At 44.5% G+C, this 23,518-nt stretch overlaps 1 protein-coding gene across 1 annotated transcript in view; it reads right to left on the bottom strand.

Annotated features, from left to right (window-relative positions):
- The window catches only part of ANTXR1 (ANTXR cell adhesion molecule 1), a 206,328-nt gene that overhangs the window by 95,531 nt on the left and 87,279 nt on the right, over window positions 1-23,518 (bottom strand). Inside the window, exons 11-12 of the mRNA XM_061592451.1 lie at window positions 9,661-9,730; window positions 8,047-8,125 (exon numbers count right to left, since the gene is read on the bottom strand). Coding sequence (XP_061448435.1) covers window positions 8,047-8,125; window positions 9,661-9,730 — 149 coding nt within the window. The remainder of the gene's footprint in view (window positions 1-8,046; window positions 8,126-9,660; window positions 9,731-23,518) is intronic.

Below are 23,518 nucleotides of genomic sequence, written 5' to 3'. Positions count from 1 at the left end.
GGACTCATTAGGGTCGTCGGTTCCGAGAGTTCTTCAGCCAGTTCCTTCAATACTCTAGGATGCAGTTTGTTGGGCCCTGCAGATCTGAACTCATTCAGAGTGATCAGGTATTCCTTGACCATTTGTCTAGCAATCTCAAGCTGCAATCCTGCCCCTTCAGCTTGTACTTCATGTTTGCCAGGAGAAGACTGAGCCAAAGTAGGAACTGAGCACTTCTGCCTTTTCTTTGCCATCTGTTATCATTTTGCCATCCTCATTGAGTAGCTGAACCACCAATTCCTTTCTCTGTCTTTTCACTTCATTTTTTTTCATTTTATTAAATTTATATACCGCCCATAGCCAAAGCTCCCTGGGCGGTTCACAACAATCAGCAAAAATACAATAAACACATATTTAAAACAGTATTAAAAGCCCAAAAGTCAAATTCAAAATGTAAACCTTTTTACACAAACTAAAATACGAAAATACTAAAAAACTAAAATGCCTGGGAAAAGAGGAAAGTTTTAACCTGGCGCCGAAAAGATAGTAATGTTTTTACTATGGATGTGCCTGAAGAAAGCTTTTTTGTTGCTTTTAGCATCTCTCGTTAACCTCAGCTTTAGCCTTCCTGACGCCATCCTCGCAATTCCGTGCTACCTTTCTGTACTCTTCCTTTCTGGCCTGGCCTTCATTCCACTTCCTATATGAGTCCTTTTTTGTTTTCAGGTCATCTCAAAGCTTTTTGTGAAGCCACATTAGCTTCTTCTGCTGTCTTCCACCTTTTTCCTTGTTGGAATTGTTTATAATTGTGCCTTGAGAATTTCCTTTTTTAGAAACTCCCACCCATCTTGGACTCATTAGGGGCACTTGGGATAGGACCTTACTTATCATACTTCTGAGTTTATTAAAATTAGCTTTCCTGAAGTCCAGGGTACACATATAGCTATTCTCAGCTTTTGCTTCCTTTAAAATCAAGAGCGCTAGTATAGCATGGTCACTTTCCCCCAGAGTTCCTGTAACTGCCACTTCATCCACCTAGTCATCTCTATTGGTTAGAATCAAGTCAGGGATAGCTGATCCTCTAGTTGCTTCCTCCACTTTCTGTAGGAGAAAGTTATCTCCAACACAAGTCAGGAATTTTTTGGAAGAGCTGTGTTTTGGCAGAATTTGTCTCCCAACACATATTGGCATAACTGAAGTCCCCCATTACTAACATCATGCCTCCTCAAAACATTGGCAATTTGCTTTTCAAAAGATTCATCCTTGTCTTCTCCTTGATTGGGTGGTTGGTAGTAGACTCCAACCACCATGTTCCTTTTATTCCTTGCCCCTTTATTTTAATCCAGATGCTCTTGATGTTTGTTGCCCATACTCTGGGCATTAGTATACAGATATTGAAGACCATGTGATTTATGGTCTGGCTTCCTTCCTACATTTTTATGAAGACTATTATTGGGCCCCATTAAAGCCATTCTCTCCATTCCTGTTACTGTGCATAAGCCTTTATCAGTCATTACTGCCACGTTTACGTCTCCCTCCCCCTTAGGATTCAGTTTAGAGCTCTCCTGATGAAGTTAAAAAATTAATCAGACTTCACTGGTGCACCAAAATTCAGTCAGAAGAACAAAAAAGTACTATTTCTAGGATGTAAAAGTTTCCAAAACTTTCTGAGCAACAGAAGTACATACAAGACTCAGCTATAAAATAAATCTCAGCCCTGCCCACTTTTATGTAAATATACATTTCATTCATTCTTTTATTGTTTTGCCAGACTAGAGATGCTTATCTTGCATCCAGAAAGGGACACTGTCCACAGGGATTGTTTGCAAAGCAACAGGGGCCAGGAATTCATAGACTGCTCGTGCCAGTCCTGGCTGCAGATGAGTACTCAACTCATACAGGCAAATATTTTCCCCTGATCTGGGTCATGGTCAGGCAGCTTTTTCTAGACACTCGCTTCAAAAGCATCTTCGTCTGATGGTTTTTTCCCCCTACCCCTACTCCCGCCTGCCTTGGCCAGGAAGTGACCTGGGAGGATGGGGGGGGAACTGGCCTTCCCAGGGGGTGCAGGAAGACAGCATCAGGAGTCGGCAGCTTTGGGTACTGAAGAGGGTGCCACGTCTCCACTGCCCCCTGCCAGAGTCCCCTTTCTCTCAGACTGAACAGGTAGGTGAGAGAGCAAGCCGTGTTGGCGAGGAGGAGGAGGAGCTGGCGTTGCCGTCATCTGCTCTCTCACTTGCTTGCCAGTAGTGGGGGCGGCTGACTGAGGGTATCTTGCCTGACAGGCCCCTTCCCCAACCCCTGGAGCTCTAACTGCTCCCTGCCAGGGTGATCAAAAGGCTGCTGGACTGGAAGCTGCAACAGAGCCAGAACACTACTGGTCACAAAGGAACAGTGGAGATTGGATGAGCGGCTTGGGCTCGGCTCAGGGACAGCAATACTGGGCAGAATAGCTTTTAATCCCGCCAGTCATGCCATCCTTCTAGATCTCCTTGCTAAGACTGGGGGGAGGATGTCATACTGCAGTAGCTCCAGTCTTTCCTGGAAGGGAAATTCCAGAAAATTGTGCTAGAAGACCCCTACTCAACACTGGCTTTTGGTGGATGGCGTCCCATGTGGTTCCATCTTGTCCCCTTGTCAGTTCCACATTGACATGAAAGTGTTGGGGGAGATCATCCAGTGGTTTCGAGCTAGTTGTTGTCATCAATATGTGGATGATGCAGAACTCTAAGGGTGGCTCAGATGGAATGTTCCATGTTTAATAAACCATAGCTTATTATACTGAAAATGGGCAATGGGTCTGCACAGTCCTCCCTCCCTTGCTTACTGTCCTCTCCTCACTTGCTGGCTTTGGCACTGGGATCTTCCGCTCTGCAAATCACAGTTCCTTGTCATGTCTGAAAAGGCACATACCTGCTGAGTAGGTTCTAGTCCAAGCAAGAACCATAATAAATTAATCTTAATAATAAATAAATTTGTGCCATAATAAATTAGTCTTTGAAGTGCCAAAAGATAACACTTTTGGGAAATTGTTCGCCGCCTCCTTGGTTTTTACCTGCTTTTTTTTTAATTACTAGTTGATTATTTTTTGGTTTTTTGCCCTGATTTAAAAGCCACCTTGAGTTTCAAGGTATGATTCTGGATTGTACAAAAGGAAAGACAGGGAGAGTGTTTTGCATTTCAAAAATTAGCAGCCACCACTGGACATGTTGGAACCTTTGGCCAAGTCAATCCAGGAGTCTGAGAAGGGTCCCTTTGTCCAAAGGAGGGGGGAGTTGTGCCCTGAGAAAGATCCTTGGCAGTCAATAGACCAAGGGCTCATTCACACGGCGACTTACTGTGAGATTGGTGCTACTTGCATCCCCATTTAATTTGTGCAGTTCACATGATGTTGCAGGCAATCAGCAGCTATCACACAGTTTTCCCATATCAACCCAATCCAATTCTAATGCGAAAAGGAAAGGAAAAACCGTCTCAGCTTCACTGTGCTACTCCATGTAGGCGCTTTGCCTACATGTTTTTTTAGTGGGTGGGCTTTCTTATGCCCCATCGCCAGCTCCTTCTCTCTCTGCCATCTGCAAAAGCTAGGGCAGCTGCTGCCTACTTTGCCTTTCACTCACTTCTCTATTCAGTTTCATACAGTTTCATGTCAATTGCACCCCATTGCTCTCCTGGCCTAAGCCTGAGAGGCGTGCAATTGACAAGAAACGATGAAACTGACCAAAAAACCCTCTCCACTTCTCCATTAGCAATATCTATACTCCAGAGGAAGTAAACAGGTGAAATTAGGGGTGGGGGCACAAGGAAACAGTGATACTAAACCTTTCCAGAGGAACACCTACTTGTGTGGAAGGAAAACAGCAAATTTGAAGGTAGGAAGTGTGAACCTTATAAATCTATCATGATGGCAAAAGCTGCATCTCTACTGCGAAGTTCAGCTCCCATGTGAATGAGCCCCAATTGACAAAGCATCTCCAAACTATGGCAAGTCCTGACTCATCACTTGAGAATCCACTGAAATAAAGCCTGCTGCTCCCTATGAAAGCTCAAAAGAAAGGAAACCCAGCCTGATCCTTATGATGCAGGCAAAATATTGTTTAGGGCAAAGCCACATGATGTCATGGCACCCATGGAGAATTACAGAAGAGCTCTGCTGGTGATTCAGGTTTCAGAGCTGCTGCAGGGAGCAACATCTTTCCTTGCACTGAAATGAACTCCTACAATTCAACAGGCTAAAAAGCCTGCAGACAAACAATTTACTCCAAGATTATAAAGCTGCATGGGAAAAAGAAACCAGGACAAAAGTTGCCCTCCTGCACATGGCTCAGGGAGGGGAGGGCCACGACATCCCCTCCTTCTCTTCCAAACATCAGCATGCAGAAAAGGAGGACAGACGTCCGACTGAGGGACATGCACAACATATAGCGAAAAACGGAAGGTCACTGAGAAAAGTGAATGTTCCCCTTCCCTCCACCTTTCATTATTGTTTATCAAATTTATACCCCACCCTTCCTTCAGAAAGGAGGAACTGACACATCTTTTATAGTATCGTCATCCCAGTAGTCCTTGGTACAGCCTGAAATCTGTTCCCTGCCTCCTGATGGGACTTGTAGTCCAAAACATCTGCAGGGAAGGCACCAGGCTCGCAAAGGCTGGATCTAATACTCCCTGCACTATGTCCTAAGACTGCTACAAACAAATCAGACATCAGGGCTTCAACATAATGTACTTGCCCTTCTTTACATCCAACCTGAAGAAAAGTTCTAGATAACTCATGCTTGCTCATGACTTTATGAGGCTTCAGTTTGCCCTAAGAAAGGCATTGCTCTACTCTGGCTGTACAACCTCCATAGACTCCATCTTAGAGACGGATGGGGGGGGAAATTCAGATTTGTTTACCTAATTCATACTTCTTGAACCAGTACCCAAATGAAACATCCCTCCCCACAGAGGCACACGTGGCATCTTCATTAGATGGTTTCTGTCATCTGCTAAAGACACACCTCTTTACCCTGGCCTTTGACACTTGATATTTTTAGGGCCCATCCTCTTTTTGTGATCACAATATGTTTTAAGGGAATGTTGAGACTTTGTGAACAATTTAAAATCTTGACAGCGGGAGTAAGCTTTCATCTGTTCATAAAATGAAAAAATGAAACTGAAAGGAAGCGCTTATTATTTTCGTGCCCGATCCATTATGCCAGGCTTGTGCTGTGATCTTACTGCCTCCTCGTTTTGCCTCAGCCATTGTGTGCAGTGGGGCCGTGGGTGCGGCTGTGGTCCTGCCTCTCCATAAAGCCCTGCCGGGTATGGGGGGGTTAGGATGTGTGTGTGTAGATTAGGATTGCAGTCTTAAGTGGTGGTTGAGGAGAAGAGGACTTAATGGGGAACAATAAAACAAAGCAAATATATTGAAGAGTGTAACTTTTTTAAAAAAAAAAAAAGTAAGGGTTGATTAGGGGACATGTCATAACTCAGTACTAGAGCACGTGTTTTGCAAAAGGTCTGAGGTTCAATTTCTGGCATCAGTAGGAACAGCCAGAAAAAGGCTTCTATCTTAAACCTCAGAGAGCTGGATGGACCAATGGTTTTATTTTCCATTCCTTTGCTTTTTTCACATCCGACATCTTCATTCAGCTATCCACTATGAATCCAAAGTCTCTTTCTTGGCCAGTCACAGTTCAGACCCTATTGTTATATTATTTGGTTAGGACTTCTTGCCTGAGTGTTCATCACTTTCTATGCTGAAGCGCACCTGCTATTTTCCTGCCCGTTCGCCCAGTTTGGAGAGCTCCTTTTAGAGCTCCTGGCAGTTTCTTTTTGTTTTTACCACCCTGAGTAATTTGGCAGATTTGTCTGCCTCAGTGCTCACACCTTCCCTCCATTTACGATTAGAGGGCCCAGACCAGAAGGTTCCCAGTCCACAAGTCCTTGCTGATCCTGTAGCTGGGGAGACACTGATTCATACAAACGTGGCACAGGCGGCTCAATCACTGCTTTCCCTCCTGAAGTTGGAAAGGGGAAGGGGCAAGACAGCCAGAATTTCATGTTGCCGTGAGATTTCTCCCAAGAAAATAACAAGAAAACGGGCCCTTTGCCATCCAGTTACCACCAAACACTTAAACTGAAGTATTAAACACTTCTAGGGAAGGCAGAAAATGACAGAAAAGCATAATCTGTTGCCTTTGCATTGCAGAAAGTGACGTACTTGACAGCTGTAGAAACCAACACGCATTCATCATGTCAAGGATCCTGGTGACTCCAAGCTATTTTGCTGGATACATTTTTAAAACAAAATGACGACACACACACACCAATTTTCTCTAATCCCCAAGCATTAACATTTGGGGATTGCAGCTCCACAGTCTGCCCACAAAGGTATTATATAACTTGGCCTCTGGTTTTGAGAATCTACATAACACCATGAGACAGTTTTGTTGGACAGATTTGGAAAGGGACAAAGAATGAGGTTTGCCAATACAAAAGCCTTTGAGATTAATCTGGCTGCTTGCACGTGGGCACAACACCCAATAATTTAAAGGGACGTTCTGCCTGATTACTGCTTGACCACATCGGTTTGCCAGACATCCAGGGTTGGCCCAGACACGGCAGGATTCTTCCTTTCTGGGCCAGAATCTAGGACCATCTCCAGCTGAAAACTGTACCATACAGGACTAGGGGCTCATTTACACGGTGGTTTAATTTGTGTTTGGTGCTACTCGCATCTCCTTTGAATTCGCATGGTTCACGTGACGTTACTGACAAACAGAAGATATCACACAGTTTCCCCCCTGTAAATCTGTACTAACCCAATCCTCTGATAATATGAAAAAACCCTTTCAACTGAGCTGTGCTCCTCCTTGTAGACACTTTGCTCCGATGCTTTTAGGTGGGTGTGTCAATCATTCCCCTCTCCACGCCCACTCCCTCCTCCTCCCTTCGTTCATTATGTTTCCTGAGGGCTGAGAAGCAGCTTCCAGCTACTCTGCAACAATCAGCCCCTCCCTAAAATGACTGATCCCAGTGTGAATAGAAAACAGCGTGTTTGCAGCTGGAATTGAACCCATACTGTGGACGGTGCAAATTGAAAACAGAGGTTTTAAAAAGTGTCTTTTATATGAACTAATGCTCCCGTGTGGGTAAGCCCTATGATTGTACAGATGGGACCCAAGAAAGTCAGTAGCACAAGGATGGGGAGGGAAGGCAGAAGAGTGCCATCCTTTTCTTACCAGCAATGGCTGGGGCCCATGACTGGTAGGAGACAATGACAGGCAGAGCTGACTAATTCTTGTTTTGTCCCCATCCTCGTCCTCCCTGCTGAGTTCTATCAGGGCAACTGAGGAGGGGAGGAAGGTAGCAGGCAGCGCCATACCCCTTGGAGGCAGGCAAGTGGGGACAGGCTGAGGACAGACTGACCTTGGTGGGGCAGTGCCCCATTTGCCCTAGTGGGTCAGCGTCCCCTTTCCTTACACTCCTCACCCTCCCAGATTCTCTTCAGGTAGATCTTGTAGTTCTCCAGTGGCCAAGATCCCACTTAAGCGGGGACTCCGTGACAGTCTCCATGGAGATAGCTGCCAAAGGGAAGCAACAACTGCTGCTACACCAACCCTGCGATGATCCCCTCTGCAAATGAACAGCACCATCCTATCCATGTATACGCAGAAGCCCCATCAAGTTCAACTGGACTTCCTCCCAGGAAAGTGTGTGTAGGGCTGCAGCCTAAATGGACTATATTAAATAAGAAGAGGCAAATGCCACTGTTACCATCAGGTTACAAAAGTGTCAGGGCGTAATTTTGTCAGGTTTCAGCAGATGCTTTGTGCTTGTGTCCAAGATGTACAGTTCAGGCGGCCTCTGGGTGGCCTTCAGATTACAATCAACAGGGTCATTGCCATTGATCCTCACTGAGGGACCATGCTGAGAGGCATGTGCAAAAAAGGGCTTATTGAGATGGAATATTGCCCAACATGGGGTGAAATCTGAACGCAGCAGAATTCTAGCCCATACCTAATATGCATATATTTACTCTAACACACCAACGGATGGATTTCTAAGCCAGTCACTTACACAGTGTGTGCTGGAGATTATGACGGAGCTTGAGATGAAGCTGAGGCCATCGTTCATGCTGACCTGAAGAGCTGCTTCCCTACAAAAAGAAAGGGAGAAAAAGACGTTCAGTCTCCACACTGAGGATGGTCTTCCTATCCCCTTCTCATAAAAATGGAATATTGTGACAGCTATGCGGCTGCATTGCATTAGGAGCAGTCTCACTCCACATGATGTACATCAAGGGTGAAGAACCTCAGGCCCTAGGCCTCCATGTGGCCCTCCAGACCTCTCTATCTGGACCTCAGGACTCCTCCCAAGTCACATGCCACACCCACAGTCCTCGAGTGCTTTCCTTGCCTGGATGGAGCATGAAGAGAGATGTGTGCATGCGTGCGTGCGTAGAGCCTTCTGACATTTGTGTGGTTGAAACATAACCTCCTGTAGAAAGGCAAGAGCCACCTCTATGGCTCCATCCACTTCTCCCTGGCCCCACCCACCATGGAATGCTGTTCCTAAAGGCGGTCCATTAGGGAAGGCAGCCCTCGGGCCGGAAAAGGTTTTCCACCCGATGGATATCCTTAATGGCCTGGGACAGCCTTACAAACAAGCATACACAGGTTGCTAGCCTTCTGGGGGGCTTGCAGAAGATAGATGGCAAGGCCTGCCCCTCTCTAGCTACATTTATATGGTGGCCACAGAGGAGGATGGAGCAGTCTATCCCTCTTTTGCCAGGCCAGCCTGCTAAGTCACCTCCATGAAATTCCTTCTCACGTTGGGTACCAGGCTAGTGCTTAAATACAAGGCTGGGCTGGGGAGGAATGGTGTCTTCTAGCTGCTGAATACACCTCACTTGCTGGCGGAGGGGGGGGAGAGGGGCCAAAGAAAACAGTCAGGGAGCTGAATGTAGCCTACTAAGGAGAAACAAGTCCTTCTTGCTAGCAGGAAGGAGCCGGGGTGGGGGCTCCAAGAGGAAGCTGTTGCTTTGGGGGAACTGAGGAAACACTAGCCCTGTCTGCCTGTCTGCCTGCTTGCTCCCCAAGAATGAACCCATCTGTAGGTAGATATTACAAAGAAAACACTGCAAGTTTCCAGTTCTGTCTCATCATAAGGAAACTGATTCAATAAATGTTTCTGACCCAGAAACTTCCTATCACTTCAGGAGTGCAAACAGCAGGGGGCTGAGCTCTAATCCAAGAAACAGAGGATCATGATACAGACTTAAGAGGCTTCCCACAGACAGCTGCAGAAAGGGAATGACCTGCAAAAATGGCACAAGAGTGCAGAGATTTTCTCCCATTATAGACTTGGGGCTGTAGGTCTCTTTCAGATAATTTGGAGATTCCACAGTATGATTATTGCCAGCTGCCCAATTAATCTAATTTGAGCAGCAACAGCACCAACTTCAGCTAAAGATGCAGAAGGAAACCTAACCACCCCCTGGCAGCCCACACAATAAAGTTCAAAAGAAGAAAAAGGGAATAAGGCAGTCAAGGAAACAGAAATCATCACCCCCTAAATCTCAGGGTGGGCGTGCATGGACAAAATCGTAATTAAAGTAAAACATCTACACAGCAAAAAGTAAACAAAAGGAAGAACTGGTCCACTGCAGAGCCTGCATTCAAAGGAACCTACATGCCAACTTCTTCTAAAACAGGTGCCGGGCACAGCAGGTAGGTGTTCTCTACCTTGAATGGTTTCTCATCTGAAAAGAGAAGCAAAGAAAGCAGGCTGAGCTTATGAGAGTTTTGCAGTAAAATGTGTGCAGTGACAAGTATAGCTTATTTGGTTAAAGAACATGTCTATAGTGCTCTTCAACAAGTTTCATTGCAGTTACAGCAAATTAAGACAGCAATAAAGAGAGCCCCCACCCCAGCGACATAGCCCCAATTCTATGCCCCGAGTGACCCACAGCTGAGTCCTCCAGTGCTACGTTGCACAGCAGGCAAAAGTCTCAGAAGATATGGGGAACAGGAGGGCCTTCTCTGATGTCCCTTTCAGAACCTTTCAGCCCCACCAAGCCTGAACAGGGCCGCTAGCTAGGATGGCTGATCCCACCTCCAGATCAGCCAGCGTGCCTCTGAATACAGTTCCTGGGAATCACAAGTGGGGAGAGTGCTCTTGCGCATGGGTCTGCTTATGGGCTTCCCAGAGGTCTCTGGCTGGCCATTCTGAGAACAGGATCCTGGCCTAGATTGGTCTGGTCCAGCAGGGATTCTCTTAGGACTACAAAGCACCAGAGCCAGCCTGGCTGGAGCCCTCAGCAGAACCTCCCCCCATAGACCTGGGGGCCAAATGCAGCCTTTCAGGCCTCTCTTCCCGGCCCTCAGAAATCTCCCAAGGGCACACCCCTCTCTGGCCCCAATTCACCCCCCCCAGTGTTCTTCCCTGGCTGGAATGTGCCCACGAGCTTCAAGAATACCTCCTCCTTGTCTCAATGGCAAACAGGGGGGGTGCGCATGTGTGTGTGTGTACAGAAACTAGCCTCTGGTGCAAAGGTAAAATGACATTTATTGCTCTGCCCCCTTTTGCCTCTGGCCCTCCCCACCACTGGCATGTGGCCCTTGGAAGGTTGCCCAGATGGGAATGTGGCCCCTGGGCTGCTTTAGGGGTTAGGGATACACAGCAACAGTTGGCTGAAGGACCCTCTTGTTTTTCTCCAGACTTTCCTCCAAGGAGCTCAGACATTGTCCGCACTTTCCGGTTTATTGTCACAACCACCATGTGAGGTAGGTTACAACAAGAACGCACAGCTTGCCCAAGACAACCCAATGAGCTACATAGGAGGATGGGGATTTGAACTCGTCCTCTCCAGTCCATCCCACACTCTGTCTGCTATCCCACACCGGCTAGAAGCTTTTGATGCAGTTACTTCTCTTTCCACCGTAAGTCTCCAAGTTGCCTTTTGGGAAAAGTATACAAGCCGCAGGGTGACCGGCAGGGCTCAGCTTGATCGCTTTGGCTTAGATGTCTTGCAGAAACTATGCAGGGCTCTGAACTGCCGGCACTTCCTTAGATCTGGCCAAGCAGCAAATGCCACAAGAATTCCCTCTTGCAGCACAAGACACTGCCTTTTTGCAAACTCGAACCCCATTTTCAGCGCACAATGGGTCTGTATTGTGTTTCTGCTTAAATGGTAATGAATGATACTCTTAGATCACTGGGGATTTTTCATCCCTGAAGCAGAGCCCAGCAGTGAACTTTTCTGTCATTATCCTACATTGGGAAGTCTCCACTCCAGCTATTTGTTTTGTTCTTCAGAAGGCAGAAGGCTACGTATGAAAGACTCCTAAAATTAAATTAATTAATTATTTTTTTTAAAAAAACTATTTAAAAACACATGCTAAAATGCCTGGGAGAAGAGGAAAGTCTTGACCTGGCGCCGGAAAGGTAACAGTGTTGGTGCCAGGCACACCTCGTCAAACAGATCATTCCATAATTTGGGGGCCATCACTGAGAAGGCCCTCTCCTTTGTTGCCATCATCTGAGCTTCCCTCTGAGTAGGCACCCGGAGGAGGACCTTTGAAGTTGACCATAGTGTATGGGTGGGTTCGTGTCGGGAGAGGCGGTCATCAGGTATTACCATGAGGTAATTAAACTATATATAGAATAAAACCATTAAAAACATAACAATTAATGTATTTTAATGTCTGTTTTTATGATGTTTTAAAGATTTTAGTGCTTTTGTTTACCGCCCTGGGCTCCTGCTGGGAGGAAGGGCAGGAAATAAATCAAATAATAAATAAATAAATAAAATTTAAACACACACAGTTACAGTTACATGGCACAAAAAAGTAGTAATTACTGTTACAATTACAATTGCTCTGAAAGTAAGTGATTACTTTTTCTCAAAAGTAATCACTACAGTTACATTTCAGTTACTTTTTTTGAAAAATGCCTGCAAGGTGCTGGCCTTGGCTGCTGCACATCTAAGTAGCCTAAAACAACATTAAAAATAAACACACACACAGAAGGTAGTACAATAATACTTTTACAAATTCTTCAAAACTCAATTTCATGGTATCCTAGAACATTTGCAGCTCCCATTTTATTCTAAACCAGGCCCAAAGTATTAGTGCTGGCAAGTCTGAGCTTAAGCTGACAATTAATGAAGGAAACTTTGTCACAGTCTAACAGAACTGTATGTCCTTGTGTAAAGGTTATATTCAGAAAGATGACTCTTTAAACTCTTATTTAAAGTTTTTAGGCAGCTACTATGTCTTTACTGCCCAAACGCAGAACAAAGCCTGTTAATTCCGAAAGTGTCCTATATTAACTTATCAGTAGTTCAGGGATAATAACTAAGATGCTAAGCAAAAAATAGCCAATTAATCTCAGCTATGGAATCCATTCCTGACCTAACTTCAGAGCTCTATACTATACACATATGAATTTGCATTGCTCAGTGTGCTCTTACCATTAATTCAAAATGTTGCAAAGAATGTGGAGGCACACACAACTTTAGTTAGGATCAAACCTCTTTAAACACAAGCTAAAACCAAAGACAAATATTTACTTTCAGAACATTATTTTCATTGTAATTGCTTTTATGTACAGCTCATCAGTCAGAAAATTAGAAGAGTAGTGAATGTAATCCCTTCAGCACTTCACAGTAAAATGTTCCCCTCTTACTACAGGCAGCTAGAAGTCAGCATGACCATAAAACCACTTCTACATATCATCAATGATTTACAGCCTATTCTGGACAACAATACACCCCTCCCGCAGGCCCTGGGTGCTACACCTGTCCTTGCTTAGAAACAGCCCTGTAACCTTAAACAGCTACTTACCAGCAACAACATGCCATATAACAGAGATACAAATGGAGGGATCAGATCCTTTGGCAGACCCAGATGCGAGTTGTGACCGCAGTGCTGTTTTATCTAGCAACACTATTGCAGGACCTAACAATGTCACCCACAACATAAACATCAATAGGACTACTGCTGGCTGGGAGGTAGAGACCAACCGTAACCTCCCTAACTTTTTTCTGCTGCATCTCAAGAACAGCAACTGTTGCCGCAGCTATAGCTGGTTTCCAAGGGGCAAGCCTATTTGGCAGTAGCCAGCAGGTCAGCCCCAGCCCAGGGAAACACCAAAGGAGAGCGTCACTCCTCTGATTTGTTCCTTGAGGGTGTGATGAGAGTGAGGGAACCTCATGTGGATCATTGGCTGTGGATAAATTTGCTCCTAGCTGAGAGATTGGAGAGGGGCAGCGGAATGTGAACTAGCCAGACTTACCAGTAAAAGATGGAATGTTGGCTTCTCCAACAGGCTGCTGCTCTTGAGGTGCAGCAGATGTTGATTACCACAACCATTACCAGCCCAGAGAAAGGTGGTTGAACTATATGTACCTATACAATTCAAATGTGACACAGACAGAATATGTTCTTTGTACTTAGGAACTACTTTGTCTGTTAAATCTTGAATAATGACTTCTGAAGCTCTCTAACAAGAGCACTGTCTGGGCTATAGCTCAGTGGTCAAGCACATGTTTTGCATATGAAAGGTCCTAGGTTCAATACCCAGCATCTCCAGGTAGGATTGAGAAAGACCTCTGCCTAAGATCCTGGAGATACACTGATAGTCAGTGTGATATGATAGCTGACTAATAGCCTGACTTATTATAAGGCAGCATCCCCTGAAGATCTGGATCTGTTTTACTACCTACAGGCCCATGCTGCCAGCTTAAACCTTGAAAAGTTTCATTGATGAGTACATCTGTTCACGCTGCCTATGACAGTTACTATTTAGTGATAGCCTAGCTATGTGAAGTAACCTTATGCCTATCTAATGGTAAACTAATAAACTATATGAATTTAATAATTTCATGTTAAATATTTCAGATCAGAAAACACTTTAAATTAATGTTAGATAAAAGTAATCCTGTTTAAACTGAACTATGTTTCCAAAAACTTGAAATTAGTACATCATCTGTTATTTTAACATAATTATTAAAGCATTCACCACAGGTCTCTGAAGAGGGATGGATATAAATGAGGACAAAAGGAAATACACATGCAGTCTTTCAGGAGTTATTGTTTCTCATGTTATATGAAGTCATAAAAAAATCCAGAAAAAGTCATTTCAAGGCCTACAATCCAAGAATGTTTTGCCAGGGAGGTTTTATGCCACCATGATATAAAAACAGAGAGAAGAAAAACCCTGTCTCTGCCATTTGGGCTCCTGCTGGGAGGAAGGGCAGGATATAAATCAAATAGGAATAGGCTGAAACTGAACCCCGACAAGACCGAGGTGTTGCTCGTGGGAGATAAGAGAAGGTTGGGAGACACAGACCTGGTGTTTAATGGGGTAAGATTACCCCTGAAAGACCAGGTCCGCAGCCTTGGGGTCATTCTTGACTCCCAGCTGTCCATGGAGGCTCAGATTACAGCAGTGAGCCGGGCGGCTTGGTATCAATTACATCTGATACGGAGGCTGCAACCCTACCTTCCTGTTCATCTGCTCCCACGGGTGATACATGCCCTGGTCTCCTCTCGCTTAGACTACTGTAATGCGCTCTACGTGGGGTTACCCTTGAAGACGGTCCGGAAATTACAGCTGATACAGAATGCGGCGGCGAGCTTGATTAAGAACAGCTGTCGCCGTGATCATATCACCCCGGTGTTAGTAGATCTACACTGGTTACCAGTTGTCTACCGGGCCCAATTCAAGGTGTTGGTGTTGACCTTTAAAGCCCTATACGGTTCCGGCCCAGTTTATCTGAAGGAGCACCTCCAGCATCACCAATTATGCCGCCTGACAAGATCAGCCACACAAGACCTTCTCTCAGTCCCATCAGCTAAAACAGCTAGGCTGGTGCGGACCAGAGAGAGGGCATTTTCTATTGTGGCCCCCACCCTCTGGAATTCCCTTCCTTTTGACCTTCGCCATACCCCCTCCCTGACAGGTTTCCGCCGGGCCTTGAAGACCTGGCTATTCAGGCAGGCCTATGGGGTCTCCGGGTGTGGGTCAGTTTTTAATTGTTTAGTTTAATGTTGCTTAATTTTAATTATTGTAGTTTGGGTTTTATATTGTATTTTACTGTGGCAATGTACGTCGCCTAGAGTGGCCGTTCAGTCGGCCAGATAGGCGACTCACAAATAAAATTTTATTGTTATTATTATTATAATAAATAAATAAATTTTCTGTAATTCAAGAGTTTGCTGCCAAGGACATAATATGGTTTGGGGTATGATGCTACCTTTCATTCCTCTACAGCAAGACTGATAAATGCCCAGTTATTTTACACACACACAAAATCTTTCCTTCTTAAAGGGAGCAAGACAGCTTATACAGCAGCATCATTACATCCTTGTAGAACAAAACAGAAAATGTTCTTTTTTTTAAGTTAAACAAAAATGTGCAGAAAACACAGCAGCATCAACACTGACTTTCCAAGAAGGGAAATAAATGATTAGAGAAGAAAGTGGAAATTAAAGCAAAAGAAGCCAGCTCTGCGTACAAGATCAAGCCAACTAAATCCAAAACTGACCAGCTCTGGCTACAGTTCTCTCACTTTGTTAAGTGGTCAGCTTCGCTTCTGATGGAAGATCAAACAAAGCTCTTTGTAATTACAGGCTCTCAAAGAGATCTGACCCTTCAAATTAGTATCATAAAGGGTACTGTTCCTCTGGTTCCATTTCCAGCCCCCCCATCTCTACAGCAGCCAAATAAATGCTGACATACATTTGACGATCTATGCAACACACTAAAAAGGGTGAGATAGATATGAAAATTACTTCCCTGAGTTTGCAACAGCAGCCCTCTCTAAGCACTCTTGCAACACAACTACAACAAAAGACCACATATTTTTTAAAAATATATATAAAGTGAGCAAGCAGGGGGTGAGGGGGTGATAGAGAGAGTGACGGAGTGTGCAAGAGGGGATGGCTGAGCAAGTGCGGGCAAGAGAATGGGGTGGGGGTGTTAGGATTTATTTATTTATTTATTTATTGTATTTATATACCACCCCATAACCAAAGCTCTCTGGGCAGTTTACAGTAATTCCCAAACATGTGCTGTCCTTTATTTCCTGAAATGAAGCAAAAAAACTGCTGAGCTGTTTTGATCAAAAGACTGCAGGGTTTGCAACACCAAACTTTATTCACCACTTTGGAAACAATTTGTGATTTTGTTTCATAACTTTGAGAACACCAGGTTAGAATTGATGTTTTCCATGAAATGAATCTAGTGTCTCCCTAGAAGACAAACCCCTCAGCTTCCTGTAGTTCAAAAATTAACACAGATTAATAGAATTTAACCTTTGCTTCACTATAGATTTGACATAAAAGCATGCTGCCCACAGACAAATATTTTAGGTAGGCTGACATAGAAATATGCAAAAAGCAGCCAAATCTAGGAAGCAGAAGAGGGCAACTCTGCCCTGGAGCGCAGTGGAGAGAACTACAGGAAGCCATGGCTCTGGCATACCTTAAATTTGCAAACTGCTTGCCTTTAAAGTCAAACCAGGACCTTTACGACTGCTCTCTTTTGGCAGCCACTGGGACTAGGCTCTTACTGCTTGCACACACAGGAACCTCTGCAACAACCAACATTGCCACCTTCTCTCGCCGACCAAATCGATTCTTTGTAAACATTTCCTCTCCCAAATCCAAATAACCTTGAAGATCTACCATCACATCGCGCCCTCCTTAAAATGCGGCAGTTAAAGTAAAAGGGAAGAACAGGTGTGTGTGTGTGTCTGCGTGTTTTAAATGTTTCAGGAAGACTCTGGTTTAACCCTTTGTTAGATGCAAAGAAACAGAGTCAAATTTAAAGGCGAAGACAAATGCAACAGGAATAGAATAGAGATGGAACGCTCTGGGGAAAGCACAAGCAAGGCTGAGGCGGCTTTTGGACGTTTCTTGGAGGGGAGGGGACCCTGCTCGCACTCAGGATTCCATGGGGCGGTGGACTTCCGGGAAGGGTTGCTTTGCCTGTGCTGCCTCTGAGCGAGCTCTCATCTCAGAAGAAGCTTTTTCAACTCTAAAATCAGTCACAACGTTCTTTTTGACTGATAAAGATTTTCTTCCGGGCAGGGAGAAACGTAGAGATTAACCCCAAAGCCTGTTTTTGTGGGGAGGACTGGATTTCATTTATTTATGAGAGAAAGTTCAAACTGCAATGCCGGACGGACTTTCATCAAGCTCTAGCTGATTATAGCGACACGTTTATCTTTTCTTTAAAGAAAACGGACTCTAACAGGCAGATAAGCATCCTTTCTATCTTCTTTTTTTACTTGGCTTAAATTGGTGCAGCAAAAAAGAGATTTGTCAATGAATCAGCTGTGAAGAACTCTTAGGTGAGTTTTGGCTTTTCTCTTTCACTAACGAAATTAAGGAGGAAAGAAATCGAAAAAGCTTATCTTTGTTTTTATCGCAAAAAGCTGTCCTGGAGGTGCATTCTAAAGATATCAACGGAAGAGGGATTTCTATTTCGATGAGGGGGGGGAGAATTCTTTTTGGTCTATTTCATTTTGACGAATCTGCTTGTTCACGACGCCACTAATTGTTTTGATGTTGGGAACTAAGTTTGTTTTGTATTCCTGAACACATAGAGATAAGGCAGGCTGTATTGTCTACACTGATACAAGCAAGCCTGAAATATTAACCCAACTGTGGCTGAAATAATTTTTGTCTCTGTGGTTTTAAGAATGACAACCAGGAAAGTGAATGAGACCATGGAAGAAATTATGTTTCAGAAAATAATGGGTGAGATTGAGATAACGAAACAAACCCTGAGACAGGGTAGACAGGAGATGAAAATTGAACTTAACAAAATGACGCAGGAGCTTAAAGAAATAGTGGATTCTGTGAGAGAGGAGTTTGATGGGATAGGGAAGCTACAAGCCCTGGAGATTGGAACAAATGTGAAATTTGAAAAAGATTTGGATTTTATGGATGTTAGAAATAAAGTTGACTGTTTGGAATTCAACGTTGTCTCTGAAGAAATTAATGAAGATTTTGGTGGTAAAGTTATCAATGTCTTGGATAATTTTCTGGACTGGAATGATGTGATGGAGTTTGACATAGAAAAAATCTATGGAGTTGGCTACAGATATGTGACAGTGGAGAAACTCTTAAGAGATGAGCCAGTGCATTTTGTAAAAAAGAAGAACAGAGATATGATTTTGCAGCAATACTTCAGTAACATATTCAGAATTCTTGACTGGAATGATGTGATGGGGCCTGACATGGAAAAAATGTATGGAATTAACTACAAATATGTGACAGAGCAGAGATGCACCCAGAACAGAGATGTGACTTTACAACAATATTTCAACAACATATTCAGAATTGATGGCAAAGACGTATTTGTGATGGGGGAAATTCCCATCAGACTCTTGTTATATGACTATGGCTATGACAGCAAGATCATCATGGGATACTAATAATGGATGAATGGATACTGAAACCACTGGATTTAACAGGACTATTGAAGATGGAAGATGGAATTAATATTGATAATGGAATAATGGTTATGGAAATTATTGGACTTAACAGATTTGACGAGATGGATTAATTGATATGTTTACTTGGACTATGGCTATGACAACAAGATTATTATGGGATATTGATAACGGAAGAATGGCTACTGAAATTACTGGACTTAACAGGATTATTGAAGATGGAAGATGGAATTAATATAGATAATGGAAGAATGGCTATTGAAATTATTGGGCCTAACAGATTTGAATTAGATGGATTAAGCGACATGTTTATTTGGAGAAAAATTGAAAGATATATCTTTCAAGAAATTGAAACCTCTCTTTGACTTTTTGTGGAAAGAATAAAATAATGTTTATGAGATTTGATGATTAATTAAGATAATTATTGGAGGAAAGTGATTTTATAATATAATTTTAGAGATAGGATTGTTATATATTCTAGACCTATAACTGATCTGCGACAAATCGGAAGTCGACATTTTATTTTATTGTTTAATTGTTTTTGTTTTGTTTTGTTTTTTCATCTTTGAAAATTTGAATAAAAATTAATGATAAAAAAAAAGGATTCCATGGGGCGGGCAAGCCAGCTTGTGCGCTTGCCCCTCCTTACCTCTCAGCGATAGCAAAAAAAAGTTGGCTGGTGAAAAATTAACCCCTTCTCTGCCAGCGCAGGCAGATTTTTTTTTTAAACCAGCTCTTCTGGGCCATATCGGCCCAATGCCATCAAGAGGGGATGGCTGAGCAAGTGAGGGGAAGAGAATGGGGATGAGGGTGAGGGTGTTAGGATGAGTGACAGAGTGTGCAAGAGGAGGCAGCTGAGTGAGCGCGGGCAAGAGAGTGGGGGTAGGGACGTTACCATAACCCTCACACACACAGAGCTCCTCACCTCCATTCTGCTGCTGCCTCCTCCGTCCTTGCCCTCAGGCTTTCTCCCCCAGCTCCTTTCTTCTCCAACATCATCCAGTCTTGAAGCATTTTTTTCTCTTTTTCTCCACTTCCTCCCTCGTGCCTCTAACACAGAGCAGGAGGGAAGAGTAGCTCTGCGCAGAAGCGCAGTATAAGGCACATGTATTTGTCCACCAATCACAGCAGCAGACTTCCCCCCTCCCAGTAACGTCCAAAGTAACGCGGAAAACGTTAGACTTGCAGTTGAAAAGTAATGAAATTACCACTCGTTCTCTTACAAGCAAATTGTAACGAAGTTACCCAGTCGTTATGCAAAAAAGTAATAAATTACAAGTAACTCGTTAATTCTAACGAGTTACTTCCAAGCTCTGGTTTTAACTATGCAAATGCACTCCTGGCCACTGCCAAAACCTGAGCATCCAGGCTCAGGGATGAGTCCAGCAGTACATCCAAACTGCGAGCCGGTGTCTTCAGAGGGAGTGTAACCCTGTCTAAAACAGGTTGAATCCCCGTCCCTGATCTGCCTTCAGACTGACCAGAAGCACCTCTGTCTTGTCTGGATTAAGCTTCAATTTATGTGCCCTCATCCAATCCATTACTGATAACAGACACCAGTTTAGAACTGAAATAGCTTCCTTGGATTTAGGTGGAAAAGAGAAATAGAGTTGGGTGCCATCAGCATATTGGTGGCACCAGATCCCATAGCTCTGGACAAACTCACCCAGCGGTTTCTTGTATATGTTAAATAGCAAGGGGGGCAGGACAGAACCTGAAGGACTCCACAAGCCAATGGCCAAGGAGTCAAACAGGAATCCCCCAGCACCACTTTCTGGGCTCACCTCTCCAGAAAGGGAAAGTCACTGTAAAAGAGTGTCCCCAAGTCCCCTCCCATTGAGAAAGATACCGTGGTCAATGGTATCGAAAGCTGCTGAGAGGCCCAGCAGAACCAACAGGGACGCACTCCCCCTGTCCAGTTCCCAGAGTAGGTTGCCCACCAAGGTGATCAAAGCCATCTCCATCCCACAACACAGCCGGAAGCCAGATTGAAATGGATCTACATAATCCGTCTCACCCAGAAACCCCTGGAGCTCAGACACCACCACGTGCTCCAGTATCTTGCCCAGAAATGGAATATTGGAGACCGGCCAATGATTACCCAATATGGCGGGATTCAGGGAAGGCCTTTTCAGTAGGGGGCTTACAATTGCCTCCTTTAGGCATGTAGGGACCCTGCCTTGCTGTAGAGAGGCATTAACCACTCCCATTACTCACTCGGCCAATCCCTGCCTGGCTGGTTTAATGAGCCAGGAGGGGCAAGGATCTAGCACACATATGGTGGCCCTCACCTCTCCAAGGATCCTGTCCACATCCTCGGGCAGTACAGACTGAGAAGTATCCATTAACACCCAACAAGCAGGAGCCACAGTTAAATCCACTGGGCCTGTATCAACTTTGCGATTTTGTCTGCAAAGTGCTGGCCATGTTGTTCACAGCAGACTGTCGAGTGGTCTGAATTCTCCTCTCGTAGGCCAGGTTGTAAGAGACCCCTAACCATGTGAAAGAGCTCCCCTGCTTTTCCTCTCTAGGCTGCTTTTCCTCTCTCCCTCCCACAAATAAAATAATAAATAAACATAATAAAAGCACAGGTTAAGCTTCCAAAGCAATGCAATTTTTAACAATTTTATAATTAAAATAATAATGTCAAAATCTTGGAACAGTAGCAGCACAAGCCTCAAGAAGTCTCCAGTGTTTGACAGGAGAAAAAGTTTTGAAACTGCTTTCACCAAATAACCACAGCCTGGGCCTGATTGGTCTCCAGTTAGGGATGGAGTTCCACAATGGAGGAGCCATTATCGAAAAAGTGCTGTTTCTATCAGATGATAACAGGGTTGCCAGGTCAGAAGCATCCCAAACCCTGAAATTTCAGGGGCAGGCCCTAGTGATGTCATGGGGCTGTGCCCTAGTGTCATGGGGCAGCCCTAATGATGTCATTAAGCATGATACATTAAGCATCAACCACAGTTGCTTGGAGCATACCACTCAAAAAAAAAATTCTCTGATTGGAAATTAAGATAGAAATCTTAGCTAAACTAGGGTGTTTCTAGGTCCAGCTGAAGTGACGGGATCATTCCTTCTCAGTTGCTTAGAGAGCTTGGGTAAGGAACATTTAATCTAGTTTATCTGCTTCTGGCAAGACGGTTTAAGTGCTCTCAGGCCTAGCCAGTCACCAGCCATTGTAGAAAGAAGAGAGCCTAATGTTGTGGAGATCTTAGATGGGAGCACTCAGGAGTAAAGATGGATGCCCCTGAAGGCATAGAACTCAACAGGACTTACTTCTGAGTAGATATTGTTAGGATTGTGTTGTTCATAAGGCTTTACTAGGGTTCCTCTGCAACGATATCCATATCAAAGCAGGACTGACAACCCCTTGCCTGGAATGCCCTGCCTGCCTTTTAACATGGCTGCTCCAAACTTCTTTACCGACAGGAGAGAGGTTTGAGAGATGAGTAAGAGTTAAGAAGATTCTCTACCCTTTCCTGCCTACCATGTGGGCTGTTATAAACTGACTTTGATAGCCAACCCAATTCCAGTGAGTAATAATTGACAGAGAGAAAACACAAATGGTTTGGTCTACCTTCACAGGCAGTAGATGGGGAACAACAGCAATTGAAGCCACGCTTCCCAGTATGTGAATTCTCTTTTACCACTACTGGGCGAGAAACAAACCATCATGCAAATAACAAGGTGTGTAATGTGAGTAGGAACTCAATGAATTAGAAGTAATTGTAAGGGTGAATTCAATTGTGGTTGTAGACAAGCCTGGCCGGGACCAGATAAGAATATGTTTAGATCCAAGAGATATGAACAGAGCAATTTTAAGAGAACATTTTCAATTACCTACTGTAGAAGAAATTACCAGTAAGCTAGCAGAAGCAGAATTGTTTACGGTTCTTGATGCCAGTAGTGGATTCTGGCAAATTCAGCTAGATGACAACGATTCCAGGCTATGTACATTTAATACACCTTTTGGCAGGTACTGATTTACAAGAATGCCATTTGGTATCTCTTCAGCTCCTGAGGTCTATCAGAGGATGATCCAACAGACATTTGAGGGTATTGATGTGGTCACATGCTACATAGATGATATGCTGGTGTGGGGGAAGACCAAACAGGAACATAATGAGAGACTGAAGAGAGTTCTGGACAGGTGCCGAGAGAGGAATCTGAAACTGAACAAAGTGAAATGCAAATTTGCCATGACTGAAATAAAATATCTAGGACACATCTTAACTAAAGAAGGACTAAAACCTGATTCATCTAAAATAGAGGCCATCACTGATATGCCCAGTCCAAGTAACAAAGCTGATCTTCAAAGATTTCTAGGAATGGTGACATACCTAGCAAAATTTATCCCAAATTTGTCAACAGTAACAACCCTTTAAGACAGCTGTTGGCCCAAGATGTTGAATTTTGCTGGATGTCAGTTCATGAAACAGCATTCACACAGTTGAAAGAACTATTAACAAAAGCTCCTGTTTTGAAATATTATAATGTGAAAGAACCTGTAACTGTGTCAGTGTACGCTAGTTCTACAGGCTTAGGTGCAGCGGCGTCACTAGCAGGAGTGCGGGGGGTGCGGACCTCCGGTGCATGCCCTCCCAGAGGCATGGACGAGGTGGCTGGGCTTGCGCACGCGTGCGTGCACGTGCGTGCACTCAATGCCAGCCACCCCGTCCATGTCCCTGGGAGGGCACGCGCTGGAGGGGCACCCAGCCGGAGAAGGCCTGGGAACGCCGGCGCGCCTCCCTCACCCCGCCAACGCTGCTCCTGGTCTTGCCCGCCTGGCCTCCCACCTCCGAGGAAGAGTTGGAGCAGCCTTGCCGGGCAACGGCGCGGGGCGGCTCTGGGTGTCACCCCCTTCATGGTGACACCCAGGTGCGGGCCACACCCTCTGCACCCCGGTAGTGACGCCCCTGCTTAGGTGCTGTACTGTTGCAAAGAGGTGCACCTGTTGCATATGCTTCTAAAGCAATGACTGCGGCCCAACAGAACTATGCCCAAACAGAAAAGGAAATGTTGGCAATAGTGTTTAGATGCACAAGATTCCATCAATTTCTCTATGGCAAAAAAGTGACT

This window comes from Rhineura floridana, chromosome 12, assembly GCF_030035675.1.
Source record: "Rhineura floridana isolate rRhiFlo1 chromosome 12, rRhiFlo1.hap2, whole genome shotgun sequence".
In the NCBI taxonomy this organism is placed as follows: domain Eukaryota; kingdom Metazoa; phylum Chordata; class Lepidosauria; order Squamata; family Rhineuridae; genus Rhineura; species Rhineura floridana.
Note: the sequence above shows the minus strand (reverse complement) of the source record. Positions and strands in the feature narration are given on the sequence as shown.